We start from the raw sequence: 27,639 nt of genomic DNA on the forward strand, positions 1-27,639 counted from the left end.
TGTCTGGCTTAGGGGACTGGTAATGCCATACAGAGCATTTCCTGTCCAAGTCGCCAGTTCAAATTTGGGGGGTCAGCGAGGTACCAGGGGAGAGCTATCTGGGGGGGGGGGGGTGTCTCATTCTGGTTCATAGTAGATGGGTATCAACATCACAAACTGCCATCGTATTTGTCATTCTTGTGGCCAGTCTCAGATGAGTGGCCGATGACTGAAAGCGCCATAGACAAAGAACTACTCTCTCACCCCAACGGTAGCCGTTCCCTCCCTGGGTTGGAGCACACTGTCAGCGGCGAACTGCACGCTCTATCGCTGAATGTTCAGTGTTTGTCTGTGGAGACACAGAAGGCTTCAGTTTTCAGGGCTGTTAATCTGGCATCTTTAAGGAGCACTGAATGCACACACACAAAACGAGGCTGCCTTGAACTCCAGTGTATTATCGTCTTTCAAATATTAATAGCTAGTCAAAGACAAAAGGTCAATCAAAGGATATTTATCATTCTATTATTGATATATTAATGCCATAATCTGCCCACAAATGGAAGGGGCATGGATGCAAGGAAGAACCAGAAGGGTTATTCATGATGGAGATTAGGTATTTTTTTACATAGCAGGCATAAGAGAAACCTAGTGGGATGATGCTCATAAGTAGAATGGCCTGGGGGACAATCCACATAGACGAAGTAGGAGGATATGAATATACCACTATCTCTTCACAAGTATTTGCAACCTTGGCAAGACATAACTAGACAATGGAGAGTGTGGTGATGGAATTATTTTGGTAAGAATGCAGAGGATGGAAGATCAAGGAGGAATGACAGGTGGCATCTGCTACAGACTACCAGGACTGGACATGAGCAAGAACCAACCTGTGGGGGACTCCGAACCACAGGATGCTGTACTCTCCGGGGATTTTAACTGCTCAGATACCTGCTGAACAACAACTACAGCCAAACAGGCTTCATCAAAGAGGCTCCTGAGTTATATAGGTGGATGCTAAAGTAGAAAAGTCAAGCAAAGGGGAAGTCATCATGGATCAGCTACTTCCCAAGAGACAGGAGCAGAGAGAATCAAAAGGAAGCTTGGAACCAATCACCATGTGCTACTTGAATTCAGCAGAGTAAGCAATGGGATCACTCAGGGCAGCAGCACAAGGGTGTCTAACTTCAGGAGGGCAGATTGTCAGGAATTACCAAGGTTGTGGGAGGAGATATGAAAATCCACCAGCAGAGAAGGCAGTTGGGGAATCCCAAACAAACCCATCATAATTCCAGTTCCACAGACTAGACTGGCTCTACAAATACAGGATGCAAGGAAAGGGCTGCTGGAGATCTGGTTAGAAGAACCTGCCCCAGAGGTGGGGAGGAAACCACGGACAGACACACAGAGTTCAGTTACTGTTCACAGAGGAAGGATCAACACATCAATAAAGCTGGTGACTCAATGCTAAAGGGGCAAAGGGCTCAGAAGGGCTTTTATAAATATCAAGGGGAAAATAAACTCTGTTATTATTTATTATTTGCATTACTGTAATGCCCAGCCTCGCTAACTGAGATTAGAGCTCCAGGGTGCTAGGTGGTGTTCAGAGGCATTGCAAGAGACAGTCCCGGCTCAAAGAGCTTAGAGGCTAACTAGACAAGGCAGAGAAAGTGTGGGAATGGGAACAGAGACACAGATAAATGAAGTAGCTTGGGATATTCGTTGGATCACTGCCTCTCAAACAGACCCATTTATAACTGAGGGGGGGAATGAAATTAACCAGGGCTCAAAAATAGCTGAGAACCTGAACTGCTTTGTTTGGATGTTTCCAGAAAAATAAAGAAAAGAAGCTGGAAAAACATGGAAACCAGGAGTCCTTGTTAAAACAACAATTATCGATAAAGACCAGATGAGGGAACACTTGGAAAATCTGTACTGATATCAATCGGCTAATCTGGATGACATGAATGCTAGGGTATCCACTGTCCATGGAAGTCAATGGGAGCATTTCCAAAAAGGTAAATGAGTATTGGATCAGGCCTTAAAGGAATCAGCACACAAACCATCTCACTGACAATGAATTTTGAAAAGTTGTGGGAAAACCTAGGAAGTATCAGAAGACTGGCAAAAAGCAAACCTAATATTGAATTTCCGCAAAGGAAAAGAGAGTGATCTGAGAGATTACGAGCCCATAAAGCTATTCATATGTAAATGAATAGAACAAATGGAAAAATAAGCAACCTGGTACTACAGTGGAACCACGCACAATAAACTGCACAGGTCTGTAAAGAACAAGAGCACATTGGGCCAGATACACTTGATTGCTTTTGTGATGCAGTTACAGAATTCGTAGAGGATGGGAACTACTTGTAGTTTAGGCAAACATTTGATACAGTGTCCTATAAAATCTCACTCCTCAGTTAATTCAGACTGTTTGGATTATGGACACTGGCATGTGGGCTGCAAACTGCCTGAAGGACCAGAAAGACAAGGTTATGGTAAAGAGCAAAGCATTGAGTATCCAGGGGGGAAGTTTCGAGCTGGGTGACCCAGGGATTAGTGTTAGGTTTGGTCTATATTTAATATGTTCATTAATGATTTAGAAGAGGGAATAAGCAGCACATGGATGGATTCGGGAGATGATTCCAAATGGTGCATTTGTGAACACCTCTGTGGAGAGACCATTCATACAAAGACACCTGGAGGTTTAGAAACAAGGACAAAAAAATAACAGCATGAGATTCAGTTTGAAAAACCTCAAGCTAATGCATCTAGTGGGGATGAAATGATGTGAACCAGAGATACTCCTTTCAGAGTAGCAGCCGTGTTAGTCTGTATCAGCAAAAAGAACAGGAGTACTTGTGGCACCTTAGAGACTAACAAATTTATTTGGGCATAAGCTTTCGTGGGCTAAAACCCACTTCAGAGGCATGCAGTGGAAAATGCAGTAGGAAGATATATATACACAGAGAACATGAAAAAATGGGTGTTGCCATACCAACTCTAACAAGACTAATCAATTAAGGTGGGCTATTATCAGCAGGAGAAAAAAAACGTTTGTAGTGATCAGGATGGCCCATTTCAAACAGTTGACAAGAAGGTGTGAGTAATAGTAGGGGAAAAATTAGCATGGGGAAATAGTTTTTACTTTGTGTAATGACCCATCCACACCCAGTCTTTATTCAAGCCAAATTTAATGGTGTCCAGTTTGCAAATTAATTCCAGTTCTGCAGTTTCTCGTTGGAGTCGGTTTTTGAAGTTTTTTTGTTGAAGAATTGCGACTTTTGGGTCTGTAATTGAGTGACCAGGGAGGTTGAAGTGTTCTCTGACTGGTTTTTAATGTTATAATTCTTGATGTCTGATTTGTGTCCATTTATTCTTTTGCGTAGAGATTGTCCGGTTTGGCCAATGTACATGGCAGAGGGGCATTGCTGGCACACGATGGCATATATCACATTGGTAGATGTGCAGGTGAACAAGCCTCTGATGGTGTGGCTGATGTGATTAGGTCCTATGATGGTGTCCCTTGAATAGATATGTGGACAGAGTTGGCAACGGGCTTTGTTGCAGGGATAGGTTCCTGGGTTAGTGATTTTGTTGTGTGGTTGCTCGTGAGTATTTGCTTCAGGTTGGGGGGCTGTCTGTAAGCAAGGACTGGCCTGTCTCCCAAGATCTGTGAGAGTGAGGGATCGTCATTCAGGATAGGTTGTAGATCCTTGTTGATGCATTAGAGAGGTTTTAGTTGGGAGTTGAAGGTGATGACTAGTGGCGTTCTGTTACTTTCTTTGTTGGGCCTGTCCTGGAGTAGGTGACTTCTGGGTATTCTTCTGGCTCTGTCAATCTGTTTCTTCACTTCAGCAGGTGGGTACTGTAGTTTTAAGAATTCTTGATAGAGATCTTGTAGGTGTTTGTCTCTGTCTGAGGGATTGGAGCAAATTCAGTTGTATCTTACAGCTTGGCTGTAGACAATGGATCGTGTGATGTGGTCTGGATGAAAGCTGGAGGCATGTAGGTAAGTATAATGGTCAGTAGGTTTCCGGTATAGGGTGGTGTTTATGTGACCATCGCTTATTAGCACTGTAGTGTTCAGGAAGTGGATCTCTTGTGTGGACTGGTCCAGGCTGAGGTTGATGGTGGGATGGAAATTGTTGAAATCATGGTGGAATTCCTCAAGGGCTTCTTTTCCATAGGTTCAGATGATGAAGATGTCATCAGTGTAGCGCAAGTAGAGTAGGGGAGTTAGGGGACGAGAGCTAAGGAAGTGTTGTTCTAAGTCAGCCATAAAAATGTTGGCATACTGTGCTTATGCTCAAATAAATTTGTTAGTCTCTAAGGTGCCACAAGTACTCCTCGTTCTTTTTGCCTCTGTAGAATCACTCATGGTGCCTACATCAGTCAATATAGCGCAAGTAGAGTAGGGGCGTTAGGGAATGAGAGCTGAGGAAGTGTTGTTCTAAGTCAGCCATAAAAATGTTGGCATACTGTGGGGCCATGTGGGTACCCATAGCAGTGCTGCTGACTTGAAGGTATACATTGTCCCCAAATGTGAAATAGTTGTGGGTGAGGACAAAGTCACAAAGTTCAGCCACCAGGTTTGCCGTGACATTATTGGGGATACTGTTCCTGACGGCCTGTAGTCCATCTTTGTGTGGAATGTTGGTGTAGAGGGCTTCTACATCCACAGTGGCCAGGATGGTGTTTTCTGGAAGATCACCAATCGATTGTAGTTTCCTCAGGAAGTCAGAGGTGTCTTGAAGATAGCTGGGAGTGCTGGTAGCGTTTGGCCTGAGGAGAGAGTCTACATAGCCAGACAATCCTGCTGTCAGGGTGCCAATGCCTGAGATGCTGGGGCGTCCAGGATTTCCAGGTTTATGGATCTTGGGTAACAGATAGAATACCCCTGGTCGGGGCTCTAGGGGTGTGTCTGTGCAGATTTGTTCCTGTGCTTTTTCAGAGAGTTTCTTGAGCAAATGGTGTAGTTTCTTTTGGTAACCCTCAATGGGATCAGAGGGTAATGGCCTGTAGAATGTGGTGTTAGAGAGCTGCCTAGCAGCCTCTTGTTCATATTCAGACCTATTCATGATGACGACAGCACTTCCTTTGTCAGCCTTTTTGATTATGATGTCAGAGTTGTTCCTGAGGCTGTGGATGGCATTGTGTTCTGCACGACTGAGGTTATGGGGCAAGTGATGCTGCTTTTCCACAATTTCAGCCCGTGCATGGAGGTATTGGCAGGGATTTAGAGGTGTCTGTGGACAGCAAGTTAGACCTGAACTTGCAATGTAATTTCGCAGCAAGCAATGCCAATGCAAATTCGGGCTGCATATACAGAGGTCTCTCATCCCACAGCAGGGAGGTAACAATCCTACTCTCTATGGCTCTGTGCCTGGAATATTGCTTCAGTTCTGGGTGCCCTGTTACCAGAAGGATTGTGACAATTTAGAGGCAGATAAGAGGGCTGCTAGAGGAATAATCAGGGGCCAGTGGCAGAGACTGATGGGGAGAGATTAAAAGTACTAAAGCCTGGCTAAGTGGCAACTGAAGAGGGATGACATGCTAACAGTCCACAGATCTCAGCAGGATGTTCACACCAAGGAGACAGACCATCTGCTTTGAACAGTACATGGGGGTGAGGGGGAGAGACTCAGTCATGGGCTGATATTAAGAAAGGGAACCTTTAGGCTGAGTATCAAGAACACTTCCTGACAGTGAGTTCCTGGGGAAGCATCTCCCAGGGGACGATGAAAATCCCAGTGCTTGTGACTCTGCAACCATGATGGGACACACCCCTAGTAAATGGAAACAGTCATCATGCACTGGCAGAGAGATGGGTCTCTTCTGCATCCAGCCCCTAGGATTCTGTGGAGATCACCTGTGTTTGCGGTTGCCAGGCATAGCTGGAGAAGCTGGCAAAGCCAACGGAGGCCGGTAGGCCTGCGAGGTGATGTTCTTAAAACGGTTCCTTCCTACAGCCTTTCTCAGAGAGCGTGGCTGCTTGCGGAGGTGAGGGGCTGACTGCAGGGGTTCAGTGAGGACTAAAGCAGTGCCAGCTCCTGACAGTGCGCCTCAGTCTTGATTGCAGCACCCCTGCTGCTCCCACTGGGCCCTCAAACAGCATTGTCAATGCTCTCCAGTCCTAACACTTTTTCAGTTCAATTCGATGAGGCTTCATTGGCATGCCAAGCTATTCCAGTGTTACTGATGTGTAAGAAAGAGACAGACCCCTCGGGTACCTGCCAGAGGGGTATGACCCACCCAGGACGTGTCCATTTGTCATCACTGTCTGTCCCTGATCTGGTGGCAGGACAGAATTCCCTGCTACTCATGTCCTGAATCTCCACCCAGCTCACTAAAGTCATCTCAGTCCCAACCTGCAACCCTGCATCTGGTCAAAGCACACAGTATCACAGTAGCACTTAGGAACCCCGACCAAGACCAGAGTTCCAGACGCTTTACAAATGCATAGCGAGCCAGGCCCTACCCAAGGCAGCTTACACTCTAAGTGGACAAGACAGACACAGGGGAAACAGAGGGGAAGTGACTGGCCCAAGGTCACGCAGCAGGCCAGCAGCAGAGCTAGGACTAGAACCCAGGTCTCCTGACTCCCAGTCCAGTGCACTCTCTACTTGACCACCCCACTTCTCCAATGGACAAGTGTCCAGGAGACATTAATGATGAGACCAACCAACACATCTGCACTCATGCCCTAAATGCCATCTGAAGACAAGTCCTCAGAGGAGCCCTGACCCACAGCCTCTGAGCCATCTCGTGTGAACCTCCCTGATAGCCCTTCTCCCAGCTGAAGACCATGACTCCTTCTGCACCTGCCCTGGGAGGAACTTGTGCCTACCTTGGCATCCAGGATGCTGGTCTCCACTCGTGCCACACCCTGGTTTTCCCTGAACAGCTGGATCTTGCTGACCTTGCTGAACTCTGACAACACCGTGGTGAGGTTGGTCTTCAGGTCGATGACATGACTGATACCGTGGCGGGGGCCCACCAGGAGCATGGTGGCCGGCTGCTTCTCGTCCTGAGAGGGCGGCCACCCCAGCCAAATCAAAAGAGACAGACGTGTGAAAAAATGCCATGCAGCTGTATGTGAAAAGGCTGCCTGCCCAACCCCAGCTGAGCTCTGTTCCTTACACCGAGCCAAGTCTGTAGCCAAGACGTTATTTACTCGGCTGGCTGAAGTCCACCCTGGGTCTGGGCCGGGGGGAGGGGTCACAGCACCAGAGATACTTAATGCAGGGCAGGGGGGGCAGCCAATGCTGAGAACACACCTGGAGCTTTCCAACAGTTTAACTCCCTTTTACGCAGTGTTGGGAATGGCACCTCGGAACAGCACGCAGGTTGCCAAGACTATTTAAAAATAAATAGCAGAACTGATTGTCTGCATGAAATATTCAGGCCTGTTGTCGCGCTACAGAAAAGTAAAAGCATGTTACAAAGATGGCGGGTTTTAAATCACCTCTGAGGAGGAGGAGGCCGGTGAAAGGGGAGGAGGACGAGAGGGGTTGGGGAGGAATTTTACGGAACAATAAAGGAAAATAAGAAGCTGATCTCTGATTAACAATGGCAATCAGTATTGACCTGGCCCTTCCAGCCATGACACATGGTGCTAAACTGGAACGTGAAGGGAAAGCTACAGGTTGGACAAACACACAGAGGAAAATAATGATGAAGATCACACTATTATTGCCCTAATGCATATATTGCACCTCCGTTGAGCCTTTCATCTGAGCATGTCAAAGTGCTTTATGAACTCTCTGGGCCCCTCCTGGACACGCTAGATCAATATCCCTACCTTCATTTTACATTTGAGGAAACTGAGGCATGGAGAGACGTCACTTGCCCAAGGATATGCAGCAAGTCAGTGTCAGAACCCAGGAATGGGAGGCAGGAGACCTGACGCCCACTCCCCTGCTCTAATCCCTCAACCACACTGTGCTTAATATAGTCTGGATCTTTTTTTATGGAGTGCTTGGAGCTGTTGGGATAGGCGCTTTTGGAGTTTTTACATAATTATGAAGAAGCAAGTAAAAAACATGCTGCAGACCAAACCAATGGGGAAGGAAGCAAGGTAAGAGGACATCGTGAAAGTGGGTACAGTCTGTGTGGCAGGAAGGAACGATAGCAAATGGATGAAACTTACAACAGAATGGAGAGCCATGGATGGAAGGTGGCACAAGGGCCACTAGAGATGGAGATGAGCCAGGCAACTGGGAACCTTGGCAGGTCCTATGTGCTCATGGTTTGGCTGCGTGGCCTTCATCCTGCAGTGGACAAAATGAGGGTGTGTTGATGAGGATGATTTTAATGGGGATGACAAGTAGGCGGAAGGAGTGGACTATGCCCAGGCAGATTATATCAGTGTAACAGCTTCCAAGACACTGCAGACCAATGGACAGGCTGGGATTGCTAATCACAGAAATTTCAAGGCTGTCTGATGTATTCATCGCAAAGACAGAACAGGGAACGTTTCCTGGGACTCGGTCCTCCATCGAGGATCCCTTCACATGCTTCCAGGCCTCACAGACACTCATGGAGGGGGAGGGAAAGATGAGATGTCCAAGGGCCAACGACAGGACAGCCACTAAACGTTTACAGCTGCAAACCCTGGCAAACAGGATTTCTATAGTGGAGCTGGGATTTAAGAGCACGGCTGAGGCCCTTTAAATTAATTGGGTAGAAGATCATCTAATTAAACAACTACAGACACAAAGGGCCCAATCCTCATCTGGTAGAAATTGGCACTGATTCATTGACTACCACAGAGTTACAATTCATACCAGCTGAGGATCTGGCCTGTAGTCAGTGGAGACTCTGAAGGTTTTATGGGCAGACTAATATTGTGACCTCACACCGGGGGAGTTCATTAGAATCTGGGAAATGTTCTGTCCTTTATTTGGAGATCATGGACACCTGTGCACATTCGTGCATGTGCGTGCATGTGCATACGCTGTTGTGCATGCCAAAGGCCAACTGCCAATTATGCGGCACCCTCAGAACCCATAAAGACCCACCCAAAATCATGAGGATGGTCTACTCTGTATCGTGCTGGAATTACCATACCAGTCCCACTGTGTTGAAGAGGACTCCTGCAAAGGTCGGAAGCTCATTCAAGATCCGCAGATACTGGAGCTTTGCCTGGGTTGTTGAAACCTGAGGAAATACATCAGTGTAACAAGGCAAAGACTCAAGAGACTGAAAAAGCTAAGAGGATCCCAAACAAGGAGTCAAGGAAGGTCCTCTCCAGAAGCTTGGGGAGTGCTTGGTGCACAGTTTTGGGGGGTTTAGAATTTGCCATTGTGCCTCAAATAATTCGTGACATGGAGACATCCCCAGGTGATGTGGAGATGGCAGCTGTGCTCCCTTAACAACTGAAGGCAAGTAGCTGCTGTTGTTGGAAACAGATAGTTTATTTTGCAGTGGGGCAGGGCAAACGTCTAAAAGTTTTTTGGCCCAGAGAAGGAGAACGTCCATTCAGACATGCAGGTACTTCTGTAAACCCTTAGAGGATGATGTGTCCTTCTGGGATCTACAGCTCCCATGAGAAGTGGCCTCCCTCACAGGAACTCCAGCAATGGCAGGGGCTGGATGGGCAGACAGGCCCCTCTCCTGGGGCATTGCCACGCATCTGACTCTTGTTGCTCGGAAGCACAAAATGGGAAAATAATCCTAAAGCCAAGTTAACTAAACTGGTGACTTTTTGGCCAAGTTTCTGGTGGTTCTTAGTTTATCTGAACTGATTGTGCTCCACCACGGTTTACTGCTGTGAAATCCAGATCACCCTGGCAAATGGATTCATGACAAAGAGCAGGCTAGCGGGCTGTCACCCCTGGGGATTTACAGCACACTGTAATGGACTTAAACATCAATTGCATACAATAACACGAATCCCTGGCTAGCCATGCACACTAATAGCAAGTGAAAACATAAAAGCTGCTGCTGGCACATACCAGCTGCAGCACTCCCCACCCAGAACCCATGGTGGGGCTGCGCTGGCTTCTGCTTACCTTGGTGCCACTGGGCGGCTGGTTCTGATGGGCCTTCAGCTGCTGAGAGAGAGATTTCCGAAGGCTCTTCTCTTTGATGAGCTGCAGAAGTGAAGGAGGCAGAAACGGCTCCAGCCCCCACTCCTTCCTGCAAGCAGAAATGACTTCAGAGAGAGGAGAGAGCGCAGCAGGTGCTCAGAAGGGAGAGAAGATGACAGAGAATGGAGGGGAAGGAGGAGAACAATACACATGGCCAGAACCTGAGGGCAGGTGTGTGTGGGTGGGGAGCAGCTCTGAGACACCAGTGGGCCTCCTCTAAGCCCTCCTGCTACCTTAGCAGAGTGAATCAGGAAGTGGTCAGATGCAGATCCTACCGCTGGGGAGTTCTGGTGTAGGGGATGGGGATGAGAAGCAAGGTAGGGTTTCACTGCAAGATACAAATCTGGGGCCAAATTCAGCCCTGGTGTCAGTGGGTGTAACTACTCTGAAGTCAACAGAGTCTCACCCATTGACATCAGGTCTGAATTTGGACCCCGGTTTCTAACGCTACTGCTGGTTTACAAAGACCCAGCCACATTTATAACCAAGTAAGTGTTGATTCCCCCACTTCACTACATTGTTTCTGCTTCCAAACCAGTAAGTACCTCAAGTCCACTCCAGAGAGGCAAACAAATCCAGAGCTTGTCCTTATTCCAAGTGACTGGAGAGACAGGAGGAGTTCTCTCCCATTCCACCATTATTACAATCGTGTATTATTTCTAATCTGTTAGGTTCTTTACAGACAAGGTCTCTGCCCCACATGGCTCCCAATCAGGGCCTCTCTCCCAGTGTGATGCTAGCACAGACTTTGGTAGCTCATACGCTTCACTTCAGGCTGCATCAAGGGGGCTGGAGTTTTGGGCTCAGGAGGAATGGATTCTTACTGCTGAGATGAGAAACCTCAGTCTGCCAAGGACTGGCTGCCTAGTGCATGTCCAGGATGATGGCTGGATTATTCCTCCCCTGCTCACATGGGATGGCACACATTCTGCCCTGCAATCTACTGCACAGGAGGAGGGGGAACGTTCTACAGGTTGACTATTGACACCAGACTGCGGCGAAGATGATTCTGAGTACCCAGCTTGCGCTCTCCTCCCCTCCCGCGCAATCTGCAGGCATTGCCTGATGTGCCACAGCTCCATTCTTCTGGCCATATTTGGCTGGATCTCAGGGAGCCAGCTGGCAGGGTGCAAAGGATGGGAGTGGAGAGGCAGACAGGAGCTGGAAACAGTTATTGGGACACTGAAGCACCCTCTTGCCAACAGAGGGCACCAAAGCCATTGCTAAGCGTCTACAGGGCACCACAAGCAGTGAAGAAGGCTGAACCTTGGCCGTTTTGGTCTGCCAGGGCTAAGAGAATGGTCTCTTTGGCCTCCCATCAAGGAGTGCTGCATCCGCTGCATTTGGGGGTTGAACCAACCCTGATTTCAAAGCAACATTCAGAACCACTCAGTTTCAGCTAGCAAGGAAGGATTCTCTAATGGTTAGAGCTGGGAACCAGGACTCAGGAGATCTTGGGTCTACTTCTGGCTATGACACTTTGCCAGGTCCCTTAACCCCTGTATGCTTCAGTTTCTCCATATGTGAAAAGGGGATAATACCTACCTACCTACCTCATAGGATGGGCGGGGCAGGACTGTGAAGATTAATTCATTATTGATTGAAACATAATCTGGAAGCCTCAAATGACCCAGGACAGGGAAATGCAAAGCATTGCTACAATTGTATGCTGGAATTATACAGCCCCATCAGGTTTGCCTGCTTTGGACGCCAAGGTGTAAATCAGGAAACGGCCCCAGGTTCACAGCAAACTTCTCCACCAGCCTGTGCTGGGTCTGGTGTTTGTAATGAAAGCCTGCTGGTTTCAGGCATCTCTTTGCAAATGTTCTGTGTGTCCTATCAACAGCATTGTGCTGGGCCTGCTGCCAAACCCACTTCCCATCAGCTGATTCTGACCTGCATTCCAGCTGCACCCTACATCGCCTCATCCTGAAACATTCACCTGCAGAGCCCCAGTGACAAGGGAGGAGCCCTGGCCAGGTAACGATACGTGGCTGGGGAATGGGGGCAGGGCTGGGAAGGGGGAATTGGGAGAGCAAGACTCACTCCACAGTTTTGAGGGACACCTTCTGGGCTGGCCGGGTGGCGGAGACGGTGATGTAGATATGGAGGGCAGCCAAACTCAGCAGGGTCTCTGGCTTGGGGTCCATCCCAAAGCGCTCCCTGATCACATCGTTGCGGCTCTGGGGTAAGAGAGGAGACCGTTCAGAATCAAACTGGAGCTGGCCCCTCGGCCGCTTCACAAACACAACACCTGAGCATCCCAGTGTTGCTGCCAGACAGTTCTGCCTTGGGAAGGCAGTGCACCGAGCTGCCAGGCACAGGCCGGCAGCTCTGCAGACAGCAATGGACTGGTTGGCTTCTTCTTCTACCATCTGCCACCTCAGCTGATCTGCCAGCCTTCACAGTATCTGACATCTCCATCAAACGCAGGGGAGGAACACAACGTTACAGCCATCCCGGAACAGATTTACTTCTGGCAGGGCACTGCTGGCACTGGCAAGGCACTGCTGGCAGGAAGCTCACAGTGCCAGTGTTCTGAGTGGCACTGGCAGGGCACTGCCAACAGGAAGCTCACAGAGCCAGTGTTCTTAGTGGCACTGGCAGGGCACCCCTGGCAGGAAGCTCACAGTGCCAGTGTTCTGAGTGGCACTGGCAGGGCACTGCCGACAGGAAGCTCACAGAGCCAGTGTTCTTAGTGGCACTGGCAGGGCACCCCTGGCAGGAAGCTCACAGTGCCACTGTTCTGAGTGGCACTGACAGGGCACTGCCAGCAGGAAGCTCACTGCCGGAGTTCTGAGTGGCACTAGAAGGGCAATGCAAAGCACATTGGGTAATGCTGGGACTCAAGTGACCCGAGAACAGCAATGAGGCTGTATTTCTATCAGCCACGAGCCTGACTTTCTGTCTGTCCTTCCCCCTACCTGGATGTACAGGTACTCAAACGCTGCTGGGTCTCGATGCAGCAGCTCCACCGGGTCTTTGGGGAAGAAGCTCACACGGAAGAGGCATCGCATCCCCTGATAATGTGTCCTCTGCACCACCTGTCCCAGGGGATGAACAAGAGCAGGTGAGGCAAGAAGCAGGAGTTGCTGTCGTAAGGCAGCAGAGTGGGGAGCAGTCCTTTATCCAGCTCTGCACCCCGTGCATTTCACAGCCCCCTTCCCCTGCCGTTCCCTGTCCTTCCCTGCCCACTTTACTCACCCTGGAAACTGAGATCAGCCCAAACTGGTACACTGGGGCACAATGCACCAAACTCTAGGGGAATTCAGAGCTGGATTGGAACTTCACAGCTCAGCCCATCTCTGCCAGGGAGGTCAGGCAGCCTCACTGAGAGGAGCTGACAGGATTCAGGGCCATTCCTGCAAGAGGCTGTGGGGCTCCGGCAGAGTTATAGAGGCATTACAAGCCCAGTTTTGCAGGCACTTATAGACCAAGGTCATATCAACCCCATAGATCAGATCAGATTCGACTAGACAGGTGCAGATGCACGTACAAACACTCAGACCTCTCGCTACCTGACTGCACTCACAGACCAGGCAGTTAGAGGTCTACAATTGAGGATTTGTGCCTGCACAATTGGAGCCCAAATGGGAAGCCTTTTGGGAATGTGGCTTGCTGTCTTTTCATCTTCTCCCGTGTGGGGGTGTCCCAGAAGGATGCTGAGGATTCCCGGTTACACGAAGCCAGTGTTTGTACAGCAGCCCAAAGACGTACATTATTATTACTCTTACTAAAGCCGTCCTGGAAGCCCCTGCCCTTTGCCAAGGAGAAATGGGTCGGGCTCTCCTTGCAAACCATCAGAACTGCCCCTCAGTTGGCCAGAGGGGGCGCTGCAGAACAACGTGAGGCACATCCTCCCTATCACGGGGCTAAGGACACTGCTTCCTTCCACGCCTTTCCCAACCTCATCCAGTCCAGGCATCAAGCCTGAGTCTCCCATGCAGCTGGGCAGATCCACAGGCCACTCAGTCAGCCCCTTTCCCCGTCTTACTGGTTCCAGAGCCTGCTGAAGTGCCAGTGGGAGCCTGATAGCTAAGGAGCTGCCAGTGGAAACCCTTCCTTGCCCCATGTGGCACTAAAAGAGTCTCCATTGCATCAGCTAATCAGAAAGTACGACTGCGAGTCTGAATGCCCTTCACCCCAGGGCCAGTGAGCCCCCGGGACCCCAGGCTGGATGGACCTGCAGACTGGATTCCCCTCTTGCCCCAGCAGAAGCTCATCCCTCCGGGGCAGGATTAAAGCACATCATTCGTTTAGGTCTAACACTGTAAGGAACCATGCCTGGCAGCTATAACCAGCAGTCCTGGATTCATTTCCTGGCCACACGTGAAGGCAGCTGCCTAGCTCTCCTATGCTTTGCCGAGGATGTTAGTTAACGCTGGCCTCCCAACCATCCCAGTCTTGGGGGCAAAAGAATCTCCACATTGCCATGGGAGAGTGTATGACAGATAGATCACGGATTGTTTCTCTCCCTGGGCAGCCCCTTCAGGACCTCCCCGGAGCACTGACTCCCCCATGCAGAACTGAGCCTGTGGGACCCTTTCCAGCAGTGACTGATGTCACCAAACTGATTCCATCTTACACCTTCAGCCTAGCCCTGAGCTCCTTCTTCCTAGGTGGAAACCTCCCCACCCCCCACCCTCATGGAGCCAGACCTCCTGCTACAAGTACAATGCTTGGCCTGGTGGCAGGTGTCCAGCCCTGCATCTTAGAAGCTTACGTGGGCCAGGGGCTGCTTGTCCTGGAGGAGGAGGAACTTGTGGCTCTGCTCTGGGCTGGAATACTCCAGGACCAGGGCAAAATGCTCGATGTATCTCAGGGAGAGGCGGTCCTGTAGCGTCACCATCACGTCCTGGCAATGTAACCCAGAGAGAGACACAGGCAGGGTTACATGGGCCCAGCAGGTAACATCTGTATGCATGTTTGCAGGAGGTGCAAGAGCTGCTGTTCCGGGTATAACAGGGCACTGTTGTTATGCAGCCCAGCTCCGTGTTCCTTTCCATAGGCCCTGGGAGAGTGTTATCTGAGAACTACTAGCTAAACAGACCATAGCCAGTGCAATAGCAATGTATTACTCTGCACCTAGCTCAAAGGGAGTCTAAGGGAACCTCCCTTACGGCAACAGTAAAGGAGCGATCCCTCATTGCATTAGGGGACATGTCTTTATAAAAGAGACCTCGGGCCATTCCACTACCCGTGGGAGGACAGAAGGCAGAGTATTAGATGAGCAGATGTAAATCTCTGACTGGTCAGTACTGTTATAACAGAGGGGATGTTTCCAATCAGGCTGCGCTGGGAATTAGGAGAACAGCCTGTTATTGTTAATGGGCTTAACAGGCTTAATAATAATCCACATACCATGCTGCAAATGTACCCCCTCCCCAGGCCAGCTGTGTACAAGGAATGTCAGACCCGGCTCTGAAGAGCTATAGCTAGTTCCAGAGTGGGGATCATGAGGGTAGCACAACAGGGTGTGTAGCACAGTGCATGCCGACAGCCTGATTCAGCAGCAAATCTTCTGTTGACTGGCACAGGTTCAGCACTGGACCCCAAAACAAAGGTGGAGGCTGGTGAAATGGGGAGGGAGAGAAGACGGGGTCACAGAAGTGCAGAATATTGTACCATGGAAAATACAGCACCCAGGGAGGGAAACATGCTATTTATTATCTGGGGCCAGTGCACAGACAGCAACGTGCTTTGTGCAAGGCCGCAGGAGACTGGGAAACAGAACAAGCAAATGTGATAAGGGAAACACAGAAGCCAAGGAAGGGCCCGTGGGGTCAGAGGAGGGCTCGCACCTTGACAGTTGTTCGGCCATCAAATGTAAATGACTTGATCTGCCCGTTCTCCAGGAAAACCTTCAATACATTGGGGATGAGGAGGAGAGCTTCCTTCTTCAACATCTCCTGGCAAACAGGGCCAGGGGAAAGGCAGACCCCCAATGGGTGTGAAACAAGGAAGGAATGCAGCAAAGAAAGGGGGGGTTGAAAGGAAGAGTATAGGAACAGGAGATGGGGGAAAGGCCCATGAAATATGAGAGAGAGAGAGAGAGAGAGAATGTCAGTGATATACTGGTTACTGAAGCCTCTGCTCCTTCAGAATTATGCACTAAGAAGAGGCAAATATCCTGTGAAAATAAAGCATCTGCGTCGAGCTCTTTGAAAGCACAAGGGCTGAGAATTTCAGAGCTGTCTGGTGGATTCACATACTTGAATCTCCCTTGATCCATCTCAAGCCGTACAGGAACCCATCTGTTGAACTGCACACCCCATGCGGGCAGCACAGCGAAGAATGATTTTATTTAGCAAGCAATTTTTGAATCAGATAATTACTTAATTGATTTGGCTTAAAAATAGAATTTGCTAGAAGCGCTTTAAGATTTATTTTTACTAGCGCTGCTTAACAAAATCTTTCTGCAATTAAGAGATGTCACTGGGATAAACATTATCGCAGGATTACAGTCTCTCATGGCTATGCAGAAATACCCAGGCAAAACGGCCCCATTCACAGGCACAGTCTCAAAGCCCTTTGCACTGGGCTTTAAACCATATAACTCTTCATTAAAGTCAACTGGCAACCCCCACATAGTGTTCTGAAAAATACCCTCCTGGTCGAAGCAAGAGACACTGATCTCACGGAAACCTTCTCAGCCAAGGATTCAGTTTCTCTGACACCAAATGCCTGATCTGGGTTACATCGTTTTGATGAGCATTCCGTCACGAAAATACCACAACAGATCTTCTGCCGTCTGACTGGCTCAGAGGACAGACTTTCTGGGTGCTTCAGCCTATCAGAGCTAGACGTCTCTGTGCAAGCACAGCACACTTTTAAAGTGTACGGTCTTGATAGGACTAAACGGGCCTGGGACCAACTTAAGTTTTTAGGATGAGCTGTAAAGGGAAAGAAAATTGGGCTTGTGCCCTTTTTTGATTCCTTATGAAGGAGGTTTGCAAGGTTTAAAAAAGTTGCACGCTCTTTACATTAGAAATCAGATCTTTTCTATCTGTTTTTTTTTCCCCTGGGAGATTCTATGGATGACTGGAGAACTGGCAGATACTCAAGAAATGAAACCTGGATATGGATTGTTTAAATCTCCTTGTTTTTAGTTAACACCTGTTTAACTCAAATGCCTGATGAACACCTAGAAAGAAAGATCTGGTACATCTCAAACACCTGCTGTTCCGCCACATAAGGGCAGAGACCTCCAAGGAGCTCTCCAGACAAGGTCAGGCTTAACACTAATGATATTTCTAATATATAAACAAGCAGGAAAAAACCAAAACACCTTCTTACCTACCACTAAACAAATATTGACCCATTACAAACATTAGGCCATGTCTGTATAATGCTGTCACCAATCAGTACTACAACTAAAGGAAGAGAAGCTCAGCTAGCCCTGCATCTGGTGGGCCTCCTCATGAATGTTGGTGTCTGTGGTGCATCTGCAAGTGAAACCAGTCAATCTATGCATGTGTCCAGGGGATGGGAATCCGTGGAGTGAGCTACAGCCTTGCTGTATGGGATGGATGGGATGATTTAGTTGGGGACTGGTCCTGCTTTGAGCAGGGGGTTGGACTAGATTACCTCCTGAGGTCCCTTCCAACCCTGGTATTCTATGATTCTATACTATGAAACTGCAGAACTAAAATTCATTTGCAAATTTAACACCATTAATTTGGGCTTGAATAGGGACTGACCGGCTCTGTTCAATATCTTCATCAACGACTTAGATATTGGCATAGAAAGTACGCTTATTAAGTTTGCGGATGATACCAAACTGGGAGGGATTGCAACTGCTTTGGAGGACGGGGTCATAATTCAAAATGATCTGGACAAATTGGAGAAATGGTCTGAGTTAAACAGGATGAAGTTTAACAAAGACAAATGCAAAGTGCTCCACTTAGGAAGAAAAAACCAGTTGCACACATACAGAATGGGAAGAGACTGTCTAGGAAGGAGTACGGCAGAAAGGGATCTAGGGGTTATAGTGGACCACAAGCTAAATATGAGTCAACAGTGTGATGCTGTTGCAAAAAAAGCAAACATGATTCTGGGATGTATTAACAGGTGTGTTGTGAGCAAGACACGAGAAGTCATTCTTCCGCTCTACTCTGCTCTGGTTAGGCCTCAGCTGGAGTATTGTGTCCAGTTCTGGGCACCGCATTTCAAAAAAGATGTGGAGAAATTGGAAAGGGTCCAGAGAAGAGCAACAAGAATGATTAAAGGTCTTGAGAACATGACCTATGAAGGAAGGCTGAAAGAATTGGGTTTGTTTAGTTTGGAAAAGAGAAGACTGAGAGGGGACATGATAGCAGTTTTCAGGTATTTAAAAGGGTGTCATAAGGAGGAGGGAGAAAACTTGTTCACCTTAGCCTCTAAGGATAGAACAAGAACCAATGGGTTTAAACTGCAGCAAGGGAGGTCTAGGTTGGACATTAGGAAAAAGTTCCTAACTGTCAGGGTGGTTAAACACTGGAATAAATTGCCTAGGGAGGTTGTGGAATCTCCAACTCTGGAGATATTTAAGAGTAGGTTAGATAAATGTCTATCAGGGATGGTCTAGACAGTATTTGGTCCTGCCATGCGGGCAGGGGACTGGACTCGATGACCTCTCGAGGTCCCTTCCAGTCCTAGAATCTATGAATCTATAAACCCTCTGGCAGGAATGGCCCACAGGAATTTCTGCACCAGCCCAGGAAGAGCCATCTTTCAGAGGAGCAGACTGACAGCAGAAATACCCACATCAGTGCAATGGTGGACAAAGGAGGAGCAGCACTTACTGGATCTGTCTCACCAACCGTGACCTGTTCTGAAAATCGGACCTTCACTGGATTGGATCTCAGTTTCGCCTTCTTGGCTGCACTGATGAAAGCGGATTTTGGGGACTGCAAAGAGAACACAGGGTGTTAAACATCTGTCCTTGAAGCTGGAGCTTGGGGAGGGGGAGAGAGAGACTTTCCTTGGAGGCAGTGCAACAGAGAGGCAGAAGAGAAGCATTGATAACATTAGGTAACAGAACACATGCAGAAATTCTTCATGTTTTCACATGCCCTGCTGGAGAGACAGGCCCCCTAGGGAGTGCCAACACTCCAGTCCTATGGGAGAGTAGGCATGGTGCTGAGGCAGGGATGGGCACAATCCACATGGAGGGAAACAGCCATAAACTTCATCCTCAGTTTCCTGAGCATGTGGGGGAGTGAGGACAAGGACCTGCAAATGGCTGCCTAAATCAAAGCCCAGCTAGCGTGCGTTGGGCTTCTCCATCCGACACAAACCTCACCTCTGTGTGACATGTCTATGGCACTGGTGGTAGCAAGGTGAGGCACACAGCACAGTGAATGGGAGCACCTGGTACATGTTAGCAGTCATGGATCCATGCCTGCAGTGCACTCCCACTACCAGCTGGAGGCACTAACAATATGATGGGTGTCTATGTCCCATCCACCTCCCCAAGCTGGGGTCACCATCACAACCCACTGAGTTTCCACCTGCCTGATGATGATCAAGAACCCTCAGGAACCTGTGTGGAGAGGGGAGGGGAGGTACAAAGGCGCACTGGCAGAAGCAATGTATGAGTCTGCAAGCACTGGGTGGCAGCAGAGGAGACTGACTGAGGAATAGAGTTGGAGCTTTTGGATCATAGTATCAGGGAAGTTCTGTTGAAGTCAGTGTGACTGCACTGACTGACACCAGCTGCGGATGTGGCTCTCCACCTCTAATTCACTGGTTCCTAAATACAGTCCAGGCTGCTAGTGAGTGAATCGCATTGCCCGGTGATGGCCACGAGAAATGGTCTGGTGGTCTCATTCCAGTGCCTGGTGGTCAGGTGGCCTCCTCACAAGCATCACTGTGGCACTAAAACCTCACAGGCTCAGCACACAGGCCACGGACCAGAGCTCGGCAACATTGTTTGCCGAAACCTTTTTTCGTAAAAAATGCAGATTTTGGTTGACTGAAACATTTTGCAAAATGGTGGTGATTTTGCCAAATTGTTTCGTTCAGGAAAAAAAAAAAGCCCTAAAAAATTCAGAAAAAATTGCAATGTTTCGAATTTTTGATTCTAACCACTTTTCATTTAAAAACTTACTTCAATGTTGTAAAAAACCCCAAAATGTTTAAAAATAGCTCAAAAATGAAATCAAATGCTTAGTTTAGACACAAACGAATTTTTTTTTCAACTTTTCAGTTTGCTGAAAATTTCAAAAAAAAAATTTCATTTTGGGCTGACCCAAAATAATTTTTCCTGATTTTTTGGAACAGCCAGTGAAGCCCAAAAAATCAGTTATTGGCCCAGCTCTCAGGCTGAATCCTGGAGTGCTACCGATCTTTGTTGCCTTTACTGGTGGTCTCTCCTGGTCTGGAGTCATACTGTCAGGGGTAGGGGACAGAAGTTTGCATTGCAACGGCCTGCGCAGGTTGGATCCATTTAAATCAAGGTGAAAGCCTCAATTTAAATAATCAATTTAAATCAATTTTTCCATTTGCACTTCAGTTATTTCTAAAGAAATGTGCATTCTCATTGGTTGATATAATCATTAAAACATGTTGATTTAAAACTAAATAGAGCCTTTACACTAGATATGGTACATCTTTTTGCTACCTACGAGGATACACTCTAACTATACACATTTATTTAAGCAATTATCTAGCTTAATATTTTCAGATTCTTATTATATATTTTTAGCCTGATAGAATATGGTATATTGCAGGTGTCGGCAACGTTTGGCACGCGGCTCGCCAGGGTAAGCACCCTGGCGGGCCGGGCCAGTTTATTTACCTGCTGACATGGCAGGTTCGGCTGATCGCGGCCCCCACTCACCGCGGTTCACCGTCCCGGGCCAATGGGGGCGGCGAGAAGCAGCGCGGGCGAGGGATGTGCTGGCCGCGGCTTCCCGCTGCCCCCATTGGCCCGGGACGGTGAACCGTGGCCAGTGGGGGCCGTGATCGGCCGAACCTGCCGCGTCAGCAGGTAAATAAACTGGCCCGGCCCGCCAGGGTGCTTACCCTGGCGAGCCGCATGCCAAACGTTGCCGACCCCTGGTATATTGCTTATTTACTCTATTTTTTCTCATGATTCAAGCTGTATTAGAATGGTAACTAGAATTTAATTAAACACAAAAAAAGTATATAAAATTTATTTTTATTAAACAAACCAAGCCCTTAATACGCTACTGTTGTGCCATATTTATAAAGCTTGATCTCAAAAGTTAGATGTTTCCCGATTCTTTCTTTATATAGAAAAACAGCCTTCAACTCAAAGTTTTTGATAGAGGCTCATGGATTCAGCATATTTATTTTTTATTTAAATGTTTTAAGAGATTATAATAAATGTAGGCTTTTAATATAGTTTGTGTTAAATTCAGATTTCATTTTAAACAGGTTTATTTTTAAAAAGAAAAAGTGAGTATAATGTAAATGACAAAATAAAAAAATCTGATTTAAATTAAAAAAATCCATTTTTAAATTAAAAAAAAAAATCATTGATTTTTATCCACCCTGGGCCTGTGCTGCCCTGGGTCTTTAGAGAGAGGACTTGGGTCTCTGGAGTTCTCAGCCTGGTACATGTCACCAGCACACAGCACTTCTCTCAAGGTGTGCTGCAGGGTGCGAGCCGTTCTTGTGTCTGAGGTTTCGGTCTGAAGGCGGCTGGCCCGGGGCTAACATGCTGCCTTGCCCAGCTGCTTTCCAGAGGAAGGAGAAAAGCTGTGTCAGAGGCCGGCATTCACTCCATTCTTTAGGGAGCAGCATTGGGCAGTGGCACCCTCCTTCCAAGAGAGCAAGAAAGCAGGAGAGAATGGAAGGGGCTCTCGCACGTCTCTCTCTCACCAAGATCAAAAGGTTCGGGAAAGCAGAAATGACATCCTGCCTTCATTGCTGGTGGCATGACAGTTCAATCTGTTCCACAGCCACGGGCTCTTCGCGCTCCACTGCAACTTCACCACTCGGTGCCAGCACCTGTCACTGCTGGGCAGAGTCTCCAGCAGCATGGCATGCAAATGAGGTGAGAGGAATCGGGGAGCTCAGTGGCTGTTTCTCCAGGGGATTTCCACCAGGTGTCACCATGCCAAGTCCACCAGGGGTCCTGGGCCTGACCACAAACATGCCAGATGTGCATTTATGGCTGAACCCCAGGAAGGCGTCCAGCACCGCAGCACCACTTTCCCCACAGGCTTGCACTGAAGGAGGCTCTCCTCCTTCCACCCCAGTCAGGCTTCCTATGCTATCCCCTTACAATGACTCCTGCTGGTGGAGGCTGGTCCTGCAGTAGCTATGCGCTCCCCAATGCTCAGCGTTCCTAAATGCCATTCAAGGCAGCTGTAGCCTGGCGGTAGGATGGGTCCATCCTTTCCAACTGCAGTGAGTTTTGGCTTCAGATACAGTGCTGGAATATGTAAGTGTCTCCTGTGCTCTTGCAAGCTACTCAGGGCAGACAGTCAGAGCAGCCACTTGGAGAATGCTTTAAAAAGAACGGCCCTTTCCCCTGCTCTACCCAGGGATCACTAAGGCACAGGAGTGGTCCAGACAAGACACAGGAAAATACAGTACGGTCACCCTGGCAAAGGAACCACCAGGCTGGGATTTGCTGTTAGATCTCACCAGAGGCTAAAGAATAAAATATCTTCCCTCTGGCATCACTGGTGGCTCTGTAATACACACCAGGAACCCTGGGGAGTGCAGTCGTCCCAGGGACTTTTTTATTTTTATTATTCCTTCTCATGGAGAGAGCGTTTCACAGCCTTACTAGCCACAGGAGATGGGAGAGGGAGAGACAGGGAGAGAGATCCTCTCCCTCAGATGGGCTGTTGGAGCCTGGAGAATATTCCTGGATTATTTTATCCAACTGTAATAAATTCCAGTGAGTACGGAAGAAGTAATATCAGAGCTGAAAGCCAGGAATGGTGAGGGTGAGCAGGGTTGGATAAGCTTCCCCAGAGGGTTATGAAATGCCCCTCAATCCTGACCTGCAGCACCTGCCCCCGCTGTGCCAGTCCTGGGCCCCTACAGCCCAGCCAATGCCCCTCAATCCTGACCTGCAGCACCTGCCCCCGCTGTGCTAGTCCTGGGCTCCCCACGCTCAGCCAATTCATTCTGGCTGGCAGTGCCCCTTAGTATCCTCTTCTGGGTCTCTATCGTGGACATCCTGCTGCTCTGATCAGACTGGACGATGAACTTCTGGGATTTGGACAAACGTTCGTTGAGAACGAGGCTGAGCATGTTCATCTGGGGCCGTCACAGAACACAGAATCAAGTCTCCAAAGGGGAAACTTTAGTGCTCTTACCCTGTGCGCTCACTGGCTCCCCCCCAAACCGCGCTTCTCTCTCGGAAGCATCAGTGTGACCTAGACGGAGCAGCCGTATGTTCTCTAGGTCACGTCCTAGTTCAATGGCCATCTGCATAGGCCTGGATTTCAGACCTCCCCTGCCCTGCAGCATACTGTGTCTGCCCTGTCAGAGCTGGAGCCCTGTGTTACAAGAGCATGGGGCTCCCGGAGCTCACCTGGTGTGTCTGCAGCACAGTGAGGATGATGAAGTCCTTGGAACTCCTACAAGAGAAAGGACAGGAGGGAAGGTTAATGGACAGGTTTGCTCTCAGCCCCACGACACAGGACACATATGGAAACGATGGGATGAAAACACCACTTGGAAGAGCCTGGTTGAGAGATCAGACAGCAAACTCTCTCCCCAGCCAGCGGCTCAGATCGTCTCGGTCTCCTAGAGCAGCTTCATGCGCCAGGTAATAAGTGTGCTGGCAGCGCCTCATACAGCTGCTGCAAACGTCTCTGCCAGCTGGGGATGTTTGGATCTCTGTAGTTTCTTACTCTGCTATAGAGATATTATTGAATAGACTGTGTTAACTAGAGAATCACAGCTATTCCAGAGCCCAGCATGACTTGCGCTGAATCACACACAGCCAGGAGCGGTGCCAGGGTTTTTGGCGCCCTGGGCGGGGGTCCTTCCGTGTTCCCGGTCGTCGTTGGCAATTCTGCAGCGGGGAGGTCCTTCCGCGCTCCCGGTCTTCGGGGCACTTCAGCGGCGGGTACCGGAGCGAGTGAAGGACCCGCCGCAGAATTGCCGCTGAAGACCCGGAGCGTGGAAGGACCCCCCCCGCCTCCAAATTACCGCTGAGGGCGGCAAAATGCCGCCCCCCCAAATCCTGGTGCCCTAGGCAACCGCCTAGGTCACCTAAATGGAAGCGCTGGCCCTGCACACAGCCCAGGTGGATAATTGTCTGAGGTGTGGCTCCTGGGTTTGGGCAGGGCTCAAAGGAGTGAGGATTGCTGGGGATTCCCCGAACCAGAGAGGGAGTGCTGAAATAAAGATCCTTCTCGTAGCACCTGGGTCCTTTCCCAGCTGTGACACCAGAGCTGAGAGGATAGGCAAGCTGGTGGGGAAATGGGATAGGGTGAAGGGGCCAAGTTCCCCTCCCTCACACTAGTGTGAATCACATCTCTCCTAAAGCTCTCTGCCTTTCAGATTCCAGTCATGGTCTTCTCCAGAGAGCAAGCAGGGACCCATTCCAGGTTTCAGGCCACCGCTGAGAGGGGTCCCTGGATGAGCTTCGTGCACAGCGGGGATTGAGTCTCACTTGTGTTCTGACCTATATAAAACTCCCGCGGCTCCATAGCCCTCAGAGCCGGATGGGTGTCAGAAAGAGTAATGACTTAGGTGGACGAGCATGTGGTGTGGGTGAAGGTTAATCAAACAAACTTCCTGTCAGTGCCAGCCTTCAGTGGGGTGAGCTTCCTCACAGTACTGCCCTGCCCGTGCTAACTCAGTCTCTGGCAGGGTGCGCTTCCTCACAGCAGTGCTGAGCCAGTGGAGACTCCAGCAGGGCCAATTTGACCACTGCAGGACCTGAAAGTGGCTGCTGAGGCTGCAGCCATGCAAATTCCATTGCAGCAGTGTCCAGATTCTGCCAGTTATCAGGTCTCTTGGTAGTGGTTCAAGGATCACCCCCTCCAGCCCTTTGAGAGATGTAAGTGCTAACACCCCTTTCTGCCCACTCTTTCCCCTGCACCCAGGATGAGGTGGGGGAGAAGTCTGTTACCTGACCAGGTCAATGAATCTCTCTCTGGGGGCTTCACTCACATCCTCATCATTTATGGCCACAATCTGGTCTCCTGCCAAGAGTTTATCCTCAGAGGGGCCTCCTGCCATTAAGAGGAGAGTAGATGTTAGAGCCCCTGCCTGCAGCAGGGAGCGTGCCGTTTCAGTTGGTGGGGGGGAGCGAGCAGGGGAATGGGGCTCTGTGCTGCCCAGAACAAAGGGAGCAGGCCTCAGTGACGGGGCTCTGTTCTCAGCTCGGCTGGCCTGCACACAGCTCCCACTGGGATGAATGGCAGTGGCTCATCTAATAACCCTCCTATGTGGCCTGTTCCTGTTGTTCAATGAGATCCCTGTGCCACGTAGAGGGGCTAGTTCCAGCTTCTCAAAGAACTGGGCTGGGAAGGCCAGGGGCCTGGTCACAGGCTGGGCTGAAACCCAGCTGGAGGAACTGGCTACATGTCTACTGGTACCCCGGAAAGAAGGGATTTGGCTCCCCCAGTTCCTCCATGCTCTCTTCCTTCACCAACCCGCTCAGTGGAACCCATCCAGTGTTCCTGCTTGTGGCTCTACTGTAGCCACTTTCCTTCGCTAGCATGCCCCAGAACCCTTCGCAATGGCAGCAGCCGTGCTTCACGCCATGGCAACCTGCCCAGAGGCTTCTGCAGGGCATGGCAGGGGACTTGCCGTGCCTGCAGCTCCTGACTCAGCAGCAGAGATTCTTTTGGAAGGCGCCCTGGAGGTGAAAACTCCCCTGGGTCTGGCTAAGGGGCAGGTAACCATGGCGCTGTTGGTGCCCACTTACAAGTGGTATGTTGTGTGCCCCCCGTGTCCCCAGCTGCTCTGCCACCTGTCTGTGCTCTGCCTTCCTCTTGTGCTGCCCTCCTGGGTTTTGCTCTTTCCCCTCAGTTGATGCTCTCCTCCTCACTCAGCTCAAAGCGTCTCAATCGCCCTGTTCACCAGCATGGGCTGGGGCTGGCTTGCACAGGTCCTGGCTGCCGCGGACCCTGTGGCTGCTGACGGGCAGCACGAGGCCCCCTTCTTCCCACTGCCCCCTCTCCACCATGGGCAAGGCACTCTGGGGTGCAGGGCACGGAGTGGGCATGGTTGCTGTACTTCCAAGATCTCTCAGACACCATCCTGTCAGTTGCAGACTGTGTGTCTGAAGGCCCCTGCCTTTAACAGTCAATTCCCCCCAGCCTCTACCCCATTGTCAGCTACAGGCAAGAGAACTACAACACTCACGCCCATCCCACCCTGCACTCCAGTGTCTGCCTTCCTCCAGCCCCAGCTACCAGCCTGCAGCGCCCATACCCCAGGCAGGATGGCAGTATCATCCCAGCCAAGCAGCTCCCACTCCTTTGCCTGTTCCTTGCTTCCCACTTGTCTGATCTGCTCCACTCAGGACAGCCCCTCTCCCCAAGGCGGCTGTGAGCCAAGCACGTACCTGCTGTTACTGAGCGCACCACCACTGGCCTCTCGCTGCCGGCCACGAAACCAAAGCCGTAGAGGGGGTCACGCTGGATTTTCACCTGTCGGAGAGCGTCTGAAGGCAGCTGACCACATTCCATATCATCACAGCTCTCCTCCTGCATCACATGACTGGAGAGGGAGACAGGGTGTATAACAAAGCTGTACCCCGAACACTACCTGGCGACAACGCAGGGCAGGGGGCTGGGCGCCGAAAGGCCACAGGGCACCAAGTCGTTATACTGACCTCCCTCAACCAGGCTCATTCTCCACCAGCCTCGTTCCGCTTGGGAGAGGAGCCATGCTGCTTGCAGGAGTGCAGCTCAGATGTAGTTCAACCGCACGGGGCCCGTGCTTTCCCTCCTGAGGGAGTGTGCGTCACGTCTTAGGTGCCCCGAGCCAGGAAGCAAGGGGGATCAAGGATGGGATCTGAATCCAGGAAGGCCTGCTGGAAGTGCAGTGTCTCCTTTCTCCTTGGCTTCCCGCTCAGCTTTGCTGAGTTTATGCGTCCAAACATTTTGTCCCCCCCGCCCCAAATTGCAATCGCTGCCAACCCTCCCCGGGATCTGAACAGCCAACCCCGTTCTGCCTGCCTACTACATCACCATCAGAAATTAGGATTTTGCTGCTGGAATTAAGCTGACAATTTGGTTGATGATACCTGAGGCATCCAGCCCCAATTCTCAGAGCTGTACGGGCTCTGCAGGGCTCCTGGGAGCCAATGCTTGTCTTTGTCAGCACAGTCAGCAGCATGGACTCAGAGACGCCCAAGGAATGGAGCTGTGATGTAAGGGGGTCTAATAGTCACATCACCCTTCTTCCAGCTTAACCTCACTGGAGTCAGACCTTTGCTCACCATGTGACCTGGGGCGCTGATTTCTGCATCATCTGTCCCATTTTGTGTCATGACCTAATCCCCTACGGTTTGCACCTTCTAACTGCCACATTTTCAATGCCCTACCCCCTGTAGCGAATGCCACGATACAAAACAAATACGTGATGACACCTATATTCTTCCCAGACCACTAATGCAAAGGATAACAATCTCATT

The 27,639-nt window shown here is 49.7% G+C and overlaps 1 protein-coding gene across 3 annotated transcripts in view; it reads right to left on the reverse strand.

Moving 5' to 3' along the window:
* FRMPD3 (FERM and PDZ domain containing 3) overlaps positions 1 to 27,639 on the reverse strand; it is a 151,436-nt gene that overhangs the window by 24,727 nt on the left and 99,070 nt on the right. For 2 of the 3 annotated variants that reach the window (XM_024197919.3, XM_026653026.2), the window contains 11 exons: positions 26,566 to 26,720; positions 25,123 to 25,225; positions 23,572 to 23,617; positions 18,854 to 18,958; positions 15,872 to 15,979; positions 14,794 to 14,925; positions 12,995 to 13,114; positions 12,117 to 12,253; positions 9,993 to 10,119; positions 9,049 to 9,138; positions 6,827 to 7,006 (listed from right to left, as the gene is read on the reverse strand). In XM_024197919.3, coding sequence (XP_024053687.2) covers positions 6,827 to 7,006; positions 9,049 to 9,138; positions 9,993 to 10,119; positions 12,117 to 12,253; positions 12,995 to 13,114; positions 14,794 to 14,925; positions 15,872 to 15,979; positions 18,854 to 18,958; positions 23,572 to 23,617; positions 25,123 to 25,225; positions 26,566 to 26,720 — 1,303 coding nt within the window. The remainder of the gene's footprint in view (positions 1 to 6,826; positions 7,007 to 9,048; positions 9,139 to 9,992; positions 10,120 to 12,116; positions 12,254 to 12,994; positions 13,115 to 14,793; positions 14,926 to 15,871; positions 15,980 to 18,853; positions 18,959 to 23,571; positions 23,618 to 25,122; positions 25,226 to 26,565; positions 26,721 to 27,639) is intronic. The other variant, XM_029911859.1, reaches the window with a different exon arrangement.

This window comes from Terrapene carolina, unplaced genomic scaffold, assembly GCF_002925995.2.
Source record: "Terrapene carolina triunguis isolate 2854851 unplaced genomic scaffold, T_m_triunguis-2.0 Scaffold131, whole genome shotgun sequence".
Lineage (NCBI taxonomy): Eukaryota > Metazoa > Chordata > Testudines > Emydidae > Terrapene > Terrapene triunguis.